At 48.4% G+C, this 10,000-nt stretch overlaps 2 protein-coding genes across 2 annotated transcripts in view; one reads left to right on the top strand and one right to left on the bottom strand.

Moving 5' to 3' along the window:
• The window catches only part of LOC135805030 (phosphatidylinositol 3-kinase regulatory subunit beta-like), an 18,140-nt gene extending 15,418 nt beyond the window's left edge, over positions 1-2,722 (top strand). The window contains exons 23-25 of the mRNA XM_065319019.1: positions 799-851; positions 1,382-1,489; positions 1,881-2,722. Of these exons, the coding sequence (XP_065175091.1) occupies positions 799-851; positions 1,382-1,489; positions 1,881-2,088 (369 nt within the window). The 3' untranslated portion in view covers positions 2,089-2,722. The remainder of the gene's footprint in view (positions 1-798; positions 852-1,381; positions 1,490-1,880) is intronic.
• LOC135805031 (protein O-linked-mannose beta-1,2-N-acetylglucosaminyltransferase 1-like) overlaps positions 2,028-10,000 on the bottom strand; it is a 28,877-nt gene continuing 20,904 nt past the window's right edge. Inside the window, exons 22-29 of the mRNA XM_065319020.1 lie at positions 9,526-9,601; positions 8,096-8,160; positions 6,790-6,834; positions 6,111-6,174; positions 4,622-4,693; positions 4,407-4,448; positions 3,837-3,907; positions 2,028-2,904 (exon numbers count right to left, since the gene is read on the bottom strand). Of these exons, the coding sequence (XP_065175092.1) occupies positions 2,820-2,904; positions 3,837-3,907; positions 4,407-4,448; positions 4,622-4,693; positions 6,111-6,174; positions 6,790-6,834; positions 8,096-8,160; positions 9,526-9,601 (520 nt within the window). The 3' untranslated portion in view covers positions 2,028-2,819. The remainder of the gene's footprint in view (positions 2,905-3,836; positions 3,908-4,406; positions 4,449-4,621; positions 4,694-6,110; positions 6,175-6,789; positions 6,835-8,095; positions 8,161-9,525; positions 9,602-10,000) is intronic.

The raw sequence follows: 10,000 nt of genomic DNA, 5'->3' as shown, positions 1-10,000 counted from the left end.
CAGCTTCTTCATAATCTTGCATTCCGTGCGATGGTATGTAGAAGGTGCGAGCGATGAAAATTTCTATTTTTCCAAGCCGTACGGTAGGGCCTGCGTACGAAGCGAGCAGAGATTCCAAGTGTCAAGGACTCCGAGATTTTCCAAGATCGTGATGGAGCGGAATTCCACTTGACTTATGTCAAAGTGCAGAAGGAGCCATCCATGAAATCTGTTACTGTATCGCTCCAGCCCAGTCTGCCAGCTGTCCTGTGGTGACTTGTTATCGTTTTGGATATAAGTGACAGTTTAGTACAGCCAGACCTCGCTTATCCGGTCCTCTTTTATCCGGATCCCTCGCCATCCGGAAGAAAATCGTTTGTTACTGATTTACAGCATATGGCATGCATACATACAGTATGTGTGTTCGATTTTCCGGTTCCCTCGCCTATCCGGATATTTTTGTGGAAAACGGATGTGTGCGGTTAAGCGAGGTCTGACTGTAATGCTATTCTGTGTGCAACATGGCTCAGTGCACATAGAATGAAGTTTTCTTTTCTTCGGGTTTTTTTCACCCGTCCGCGTGCCTTTTCCAGAACATATCCGACACGAAACATAGAATTAAATTGGCGTGGCCGAATAGGCAAAGGCTGCTTTTCTGCATGTGCCAGTGGACCGGCACATTCTTTTCACAGTGTATCCACTAGCATGCTGCTGCTGTTGCTGCAGAGGCTGTGTCGTAGTCAGTGCAGGAATTTGGTGTTTACTTCCAGTAGTTGCGTTGAGGTTGATTAGTACTTCTGTTGACACTGTGCCTTACAGCCAACTAATGCTCCATTCGACATGACCAACTGGTATGCTGGCCCCATAACTCGGTAAGTCGTCTCACTTGTACACAAGACAACTGACACTAGCCGTACGTATGGGAGAGATTAGTACAGATGCCAATGTGGAACTTCTATTCGAGTGTGGAACAACTTGTAGTACACGTGATAGCATTGAGAATGGGCCGTGGGAACTGGCCACCTCGTCCTGTTTAATTCCAATGCCTTCCGGCATTGATGCACACCTTTCTTCACATGTGTGCATAGGTATGCCTTGTGTGTGTGTGTTGGGCTATCTGTTTGCAGTATACAGTGAAAACCTGTCTAAGCCAACCGCTCAAGGGACCTTACAATGCAGTCACCGGATACAGGTTGTCTCCTTATCCAGGGTCATGACATGCCTTGATCCTGGTTGTAGCAGTCCTCTTGGACAGGTGGTTGCCTTATCAGAGTGGTCGCCTTGACAGGTATTACTGTATTCATGAGTTTGTGTGCTTCGGCGTCTCTGCACATGGATGTGAATGTGTTAATGTTTTTAAAACGATTATTTCTGTTCGTCGTATATTTTGCACGTGTCCCAGGGACAACTCACGGATGCTGCTGGCAGGCCGGACCAATGGAACATTCCTTGTTCGTGCAAAGCCAAACTGTCCTCCGGGCGAGAAGCACACCCACACCATCGACATCCAGTAAGAACTCGGCTTCAAACGGCGTGTTCTCGAAAACAAACTTCAGCTATGGCTGCAGAAATATTCTAAGGAAAAAAAAGAGATGTTCATGGTTGCTCATCTTTGTCTTGTGAGAAATGTCTGACAGTACAGGACACTGTCAACTGTATACACGCCCCATTGTCACTGCTGAAGCTGAAGTATGCACCACCATTGACACATACATGTACAGTCTCATACCTGAACTTGCTGAAGATTCGAGTAACATCTTCAGGTATGGACTGCATGTATGTGTCATGTGTGAATGGTGGTGCATGTGTATTAGTACAAGCATATTGAGGTGTGTGTGTGTGTGTGTGTTCACGCGTGTGTTCACGCGTGTGTTTTCTTGTACTCTGTGCTGCACTGGAAGGTTTAACACCATGAAGCACATTCGAATCTTCCGCGACGAGAATGGTGGCTTTGGATTTTCAGCACCGTTCATCTTCCGCTCCTTGCAGCAGCTCATTGAGCACTATAGCCAGGAATCTCTCGTCAAACACAACTCAGACCTGCCTACTAGACTTGCACATCCAATTGGTCAGAAAGTCCTCGCTGAGCATGGCATAACAGCCTCTTAGATCTGAAAACAATGGCGGTGTCGGTGGCGGTGTCGGTTGCGATGACAGCATGGCAACATATTGCTGGCAGCAATGATAAACTAATAGCGCCTGATCTGATTGAAATGGCAAAATATGATCAGCACATTTTCAAATTTTCAATTTCAATTTTTTTTAACGTGGTTATTCATTCTTATCGTTCCATAAGCATTATTACTCCCTCTGAAGTCCCCTATCAAATTCCTTTGAGAAAACAGTACAGCTCAACATCTAGAACCTTTCAGAAGCCGGTACGGAATTCCATCTGCCGCTAAATGCTAAGTTAATGTTAGTTCATGTGTTCAGCTCATGATGATGATGATGATGATAATGATGGCAAGAGCCACCAAGCATAATTTACGACGCTATACGTGCACAGCTAAAGTTTGGCGATAGTAGATAAAATGCTGATGCTAATGCTGTTGCTGCTGCTGCTGCTGTCAATGGAGCAGGCATCCATGATAATGCAGATGAGAGAGCTCGTTATTTTTGTTGCTGCTACGAGTACTGGTATTTGTAAATCCTGCCAGTAGTTCTTCAGTGACACCGGCCCAGTTCACTAATCTCACAAGCAGTTTATTCCTTACCAAAGTTGTGATGATTCCGTCTTCTTATAGTTGACAGTCAGCATGTGTGAAAGACCTCAGCTGGATTCAATCCCGAACCAGTTACGGTTGTCCGTTAATAGCTTACTTTTGGCCAAGTGAGAAGTCTCACCCTGGCTTGGTGCTAGCTACCGGTGCAGCGGTTGTTGGCTTGGCCATATAGATTGGAGATGGAGTAAAGGTTGGAAGAAACCTACCGCAAGGAACATTGCAGGCCAAAGAGCAGAGAGATATCATATGCATGTCTTTACGTACGTATGTGTGATGAATCTGTGACCCGCATGTGCAAGTGTACAAAGCAACAACACCCCAATTATATGTTCCGGGGTATTCCGGCATCCGGCTCTCAACTCCCCAGTAGATGTGGGCCCCTGTGTGTAAGTGTCGACCCACACAGACAAAGACACACAGATGCACACGCGGACGCATGCATGGACGGACGCATCCACCCATGCACGCACCCATCCAACAAAACACAAGTCATAATTGTAACATGTGTGCATAACACACGCATGCACGTACACCCGCACGCACACACACGAACACATGCACAATCAGTAGACTAATACTAGCAAGAGTGTGCAACGCCTGATCCAGCTCTGCATAGGATCTTGGTCGAGCGTAATCGGATCTTTGCGTCAGAATACCGTACACATCTGAGGGGAACCCGGGGAGTCGCAGGTACTCTCGAATCAAAAACAGTGCCCTGCCTCGAGACCGGCCTTGCGCTGGTGTGAAGTGTACGCATGGCATCAGAAGATCCGACTACGCTCGACCAAGACCCTACGCAGAGCTGGATCAGGCATTGCACACTCTGGGGGGTTATGTACTGTCGGGGACATGGAAATCCAGTCGATTGACCGGGGCCGGCGCCCTCAGCGCGTACAGAACGTCGTTGCATGCAGTGCACATAATGCGACCAGCGCGCTGCAGCGCATACACATGCATGTGTGTACTGCTTGGCCACGGCTGCATGGCCAGCGCCCTGGGGCCGCTAGAAGTGCGACTGGATTCCCATGTCCACAACAGTAGTACTGTTGATACTAGTGTGTAAGTAAGTAAAGTCAAATTCAACAGTACTGTTGATACCAGTGTGTAAGTAAGTATAGTCAAATTCTTGCTCACCTTGAGTATGGCGAGTATGGTAGACCGATTACAATCAGCTGACTAGACTTCATCCATAGGCGCCACAAACCCTACATACCATTGAAGAACAAGAGAGCATGATACTGATTACTGAGTATAGAGAGAATAGAGGCAGTCCTGGGATCGTTGGTTGGAGACCAGCAGCACAGAGGCCTATACGTATACGCAACCCAGATAGGAAGGAATACTCTAACTGGCAAATCAACGGCATACACGTACCGTAGTGACGCACATAAAGGCACATGCACTTATGAGTGAGTTTTTGCGTTTTTTGCTACTTTTTGCGGATCCTTTTGCCTCACACATACAAGTAGGCGCATGCGCTTGAGTTGCTAGTGTACCGGTACCTTGCATAATTATGCATATAGTGCAATACCGCAATGTACATTGAACTATGTGAACATGGTGTTTTGTGGTGTCTGTGTGTCGTGGGATGGACTACATTCAGGTTCACTTATAAGCCCATGCGCTTATTTGTGAGGGTGCGCTTATGCCCGGGTATAGGCACATGTGCTTTTATGTTCGTCACTACGGTATGTTGCAACTCACCTTGTGGAAGCCCCGAGCATCAAGGTCCCAGATTTTAAAGCACTGCACAACAGAGAATAAAAAATTCCAATTATTTCAAAATTGACATGTTTGGGTACAGATATACAAGAAGAGGTCCAGCATACACAGTTACAAATACGCGTAGAACTGAGACCATGTTAAAATGTTCCCAACAGAAACATGCTATACAGATAAATCTTGAGAGGAACACTTACCTTTGCCACCTGAAGCCAAGTTTCAAAATCATTCTCAGACTTCATCTGAATCAACATTATGTTGATCTTGTCCTGCATCGATTCCGTGGCAAACAGCAAAAAACCAGGGGAAAGCAGCACAAAACCAGGGGAAAGCAGCACAAAACCAGGGGAAAGCAGCACAAAACCAGGGGAAAGCAGCACAAAACCAGGGGAAAGCCAGTTAGCTTTAAAGCACTACCGGTAGTAGTAAAATAGTCGCTTGAATTACAGCTCATGCTAGTCCCAAGAAAGCTCCATTTCCCTCATTGGTACGCTATACTTCGCTACCAAGGTGGACCCTCTGGGCCACATGTTCATCTGGCATTTTCTCGACCTCAGCACAACGGTTTCGCCCACGTCCGCGCTGATTCCGATAGACAAGGAAGCCTGTCTCGACATCGCCTAGTGGCATCCTTTTTGCGGCTGATTGAAGTGGAAAGTCATTCCTCCACGACCAGGCCTGGTCTCGTTCTCCCGACCTCCAGCTGTTTACGGATGCCCCCAGCGATGGCCGGGGGTACTTCCAGGGTGACTGATATTTTGGGAGGTGGACGGAGGAGTTTTCAATCTCCTCAGCAAAGTGTCACTGTGGTTAGAGAAAAAGGTGGACCATTGCTGTAGCTTGCTGTATTCGTGGTTCATGCTTGGCAGGGGAGAAGCTGTTGTTTCATTGCGATAATGAGTCCGTGGTAAATGCTAGGAAGAATTGGCCATGTAGGAACAAGCATGCCATGGCATTGATTCGGTTCATGCTGGCTGTTGCCGCTACATGTAGGCACAGTTTCAAATTGTGCATACACCATATTGCTGTTACTGATAATGGCATTGCCAATGCTCTTTCTAGTTTGCAGCTGAGCAGCTTCCGGCAATTGGTGCCAACGGTGGCGGTCTCACCAGTGCGGTGCCTTTGCCCGATTGATGCTCTAGGACTCAAGGCTGATGCCCTCATAGCGGGCTCGGTGTCGAAACACTCAAGGAAAACATTCTCGACAGGCATTGATGCTTTCTATAATCATTGCGCAACATCCACCATCAACCCCTTGCACCCTCTAACGAGGTTATAGTATTGTCTGCCACTGAGCTGTACCGTTCAAGGTGCGTGTCGACGGTGCATGTGTATTTGTCAGCCATGAAGTATCACTTGCAGTGCAAGCAGGCCCTCGTTACCTGTATGCAGTCGGCCCGTCTCTTTGCGGTTCTCAACGGCCTCAAGAGGAGGCCAAGTCCCGCTGCTGTGATGCAGCAAACATGCTTTATTGCTACTTGTTGTGTGTCCTGCTTAGTGTAGTTTAGAGTGATGTTCAATGCTATCAGCTGCCATTGCTTCAGTGCCCAGTCCGTCCTGCGGCCATTTTCCCCATCTTTCTCGAGTATTTCCTACAGTGCTTTAGACTAATAAATGTACCAGCGCTACACAAACAAGGGTTTAGAAGAAGCTATCCATGTGGGATACACATGCACAGCTCACCTTGATATCCGGAACAAAGTCTTGGTCGCAAGGACTCTTGCTGTGATCCAGCAGAGAGCCAGCTCTACACACGTACACACACAGTGAAAAAACATAGAACACTACACATGATGCACATGATACGAGCTCATAAACAAGTATACACACAATACATACAGCAATCCAGCAATCACATACATACCAGCAAGTCACACCTTGGGCCAGGGTGCAACATATACTAGTATACTGTCAATATCATGCACATGTCTCTCTGCTAAACAAATTCTGAAAACTCATGTACAGTCAACTTCGCTTATAACGACTGCGGATATAACGACAATTTGCGAATAACGACAGAATTATTTCCATGCCCAGAGCAAAGTCCCATCTAACTGTAATACATATAATGAGACTTCGGGTATAACGACACTTCGCGAAAAAGGACACTTTTCTGATGCCCCGCCGAGTGTCGTTATAAGCGAAGTTGACTGTACATGATTTTGCGCTTCGAAGCAAGGGTTTATTCTACAAACAACATACACACCACTGTATGGTTTCCAAACACAGTGTACTCGTACAAGTATTGTGTAGCATGTACTAACTGGTATGGCCACTGGCAGTATGTGCAATATGTGTGTATGGGGAGGGGTTGTCAACTGACTTGCGGTAGCATATGGGAGTAAACATAAATAGGACGTACTTGACGAGCAGCTGGAGTAGTTCCTCATAACCATTACGACTTAGCCTGCAGCAGATACATGCATGCACATACAAGGATTGCAACGCAAGAACAAGAAAATCAATTCCAACATCAAACCTCTTTAGGTTGAACACCAAGGGACCGATGGTATTTGTTGGCAATAGCGAGAGTTCTTCTTCTTATCCATACATTATACCCAGTGAATAGTTAGTACACAGTGATCTGTCCAATAGAGCTTGGAGTGATATTTCTTCTAAAGCGAAAGTTTGCCAGAGTTCTTCTTCCCCAGGTTTCACTGTAGTCATGTGGAGCGCACGTGCATGCCATGAATGCTGACCAGCCTACTGCACGTGCATGCCATGAATGCTGACCAGCCTACTGCACGTGCATGCCATGAATGCTGACCAGCCTACTGCACGTGCATGCCATGAATGCTGACCAGCCTACTGCACGTGCATGCCATGAATGCTGACCAGCCTACTGCACGTGCATGCCATGAATGCTGACCAGCCTACTGCACGTGCATGCCATGAATGCTGACCAGCCTACTGCACGTGCATGCCATGAATGCTGACCAGCCTACTGCACGTGCATGCCATGAATGCTGACCAGCCTACTGCACGTGCATGCCATGAATGCTGACCAGCCTACTGCACGTGCATGCCATGAATGCTGACCAGCCTACTGCACGTGCATGCCATGAATGCTGACCAGCCTACTGCACGTGCATGCCATGAATGCTGACCAGCCTACTGCACGTGCATGCCATGAATGCTGACCAGCCTACTGCACGTGCATGCCATGAATGCTGACCAGCCTACTGCACGTGCATGCCATGAATGCTGACCAGCCTACTGCACGTGCATGCCATGAATGCTGACCAGCCTACTGCACGTGCATGCCATGAATGCTGACCAGCCTACTGCACGTGCATGCCATGAATGCTGACCAGCCTACTGCACGTGCATGCCATGAATGCTGACCAGCCTACTGCACGTGCATGCCATGAATGCTGACCAGCCTACTGCACGTGCATGCCATGAATGCTGACCAGCCTACTGCACGTGCATGCCATGAATGCTGACCAGCCTACTGCACGTGCATGCCATGAATGCTGACCAGCCTACTGCACGTGCATGCCATGAATGCTGACCAGCCTACTGCACGTGCATGCCATGAATGCTGACCAGCCTACTGCTTCTCTCCAACACCAGCATCCAAAGCACAACGCAGTTTACGTGTGCACAGGTGTGTACACAAACACACACACACACACAACCACACCCGGAACCAACTGTTGACATACCTTTCCACTTGAGTTAGCCGAGCATGTGCAATAGTATTGACTTTGTGTTTGGCAAAGTAAGTCTCCTGGAGAAGTAGAATGAGAATTCAAACACAAGCAGCACGTCAACGAATAACCACACTGCAGTGAGCTGGCAGCTTATGATCAGGGCCTGAGGTACCCAGGGGCTGATGTACTACCGTAGAATCCCGCGGATAAGCCCATGGGCTTATCTGTTTCACAAGGACATTTCGGTGGGCTTATACGAGAACATGGGCTTATACGCGGGCATGGGCTTATACGCCGACACCAAGTTGTGCTATTGAAAAGTATCAAGGAAGTGAGAAGTACATTGCTGAAAACCACTGTGCAAACAAAAACAACCGATGATTGTGCTGAAATGTACGAAAAAAAACTATAATGTGCATGTACTACATACATGGTATGGCCAAGAGTCCATAATTTGTGGACTCTCGGTATGACCTAGGCCCATGGGCTTGTACGATGAAGCCTAGTGATGTTCGAACAAACCCTGGGCTTATGCGCGGGCATGGGCTTATACGCGGGTGGGCTTATCCGCGGGATTCTACGGTAGTAGAGTACCCAGGTGCTGATGTACTCTCAGGGGCTGATGTACCCAGGGGCTGATGTACCCAGGGGCTGATGTACTCAGGGGCTGATGTACCCAGGGGCTGATGTACCCAGGGGCTGATGTACTCAGGGGCTGATGTACTCAGGGGCTGATGTACTCAGGGGCTGATGTACCCAGGGGCTGATGTACTCAGGGGCTGATGTACCCAGGGGCTGATGTACCCAGGGGCTGATGTACTCAGGGGCTGATGTACTCAGGGGCTGATGTACTCAGGGGCTGATGTACCCAGGGGCTGATGTACTCAGGGGCTGATGTACCCAGGGGCTGATGTACTCAGGGGCTGATGTACTCAGGGGCTGATGTACTCAGGGGCTGATGTACTCAGGGGCTGATGTACCCAGGGGCTGATGTACTCAGGGGCTGATGTACCCAGGGGCTGATGTACTCAGGGGCTGATGTACCCAGGGGCTGATGTACCCAGGGGCTGATGTACTCAGGGGCTGATGTACTCAGGGGCTGATGTACTCAGGGGCTGATGTACTGAGGGGCTGATGTACTGAGGGGCTGATGTACTGAGGGGCTGATGTACTGAGGGGCTGATGTACTGAGGGGCTGATGTACTGAGGGGCTGATGTACTGAGGGGCTGATGTAGTAAGGGGCTGATGTACTCAGGAGCTGATTGAGCATAACTACATCAAGAGCAATACAAACAGAAGAATCGTGCTCACGTCTACACCTAAAGCTACAGAGCAAGCAGGGGCAGCTCTGGCAGAAGAGAAAGCTCGCCATTTCAGTAGGATTTCTACATGTAGCAGCCAGACCATTCCAACACGTAGCTACACACCACAAAGTACTTGCCTGAAAGTACGGGTTCATATTGAGACCGGTAGAGCCAAAGTGAAAGGTCCTAGACACGTCGGGGATGACACATTCCCTGCAGCAAAGGCAAAGTCAGCAACAGACAGTCACAAACACAGAAGATGTTGTAGAGCTGCAACAGAAACACTCACTCGACAAGACCAGCGGGGTCACCGTACGAGCAGTACTACATTGTAGAACTATTAGTAAGCAACAATCTAGTCCAACTTGGCTAGCAGGTCAGTCCTGGCAGTGAGGTAAGCCGTGCAGCGGTAATTAGGGCAGAACACTAGCAACTTAGTAGCAAGTACATGTAGTACAAGCAGCAGTGCTGCCAGGTAAATACCAGTGTGATAGTCAAGGAGAATGAGTAGGAAAGTGAGAAGGGCCCACTGCATGAGCACTGGGGTGCAATCAGCACCAGCTTCAGACAACTCGTCCTGAATAGAGAGTGAAGTAGAAAAGTTGCGCAGCA

Source organism: Sycon ciliatum, chromosome 1, assembly GCF_964019385.1.
Source record: "Sycon ciliatum chromosome 1, ocSycCili1.1, whole genome shotgun sequence".
Classification (NCBI taxonomy): domain Eukaryota; kingdom Metazoa; phylum Porifera; class Calcarea; order Leucosolenida; family Sycettidae; genus Sycon; species Sycon ciliatum.
Note: the sequence above shows the minus strand (reverse complement) of the source record. Positions and strands in the feature narration are given on the sequence as shown.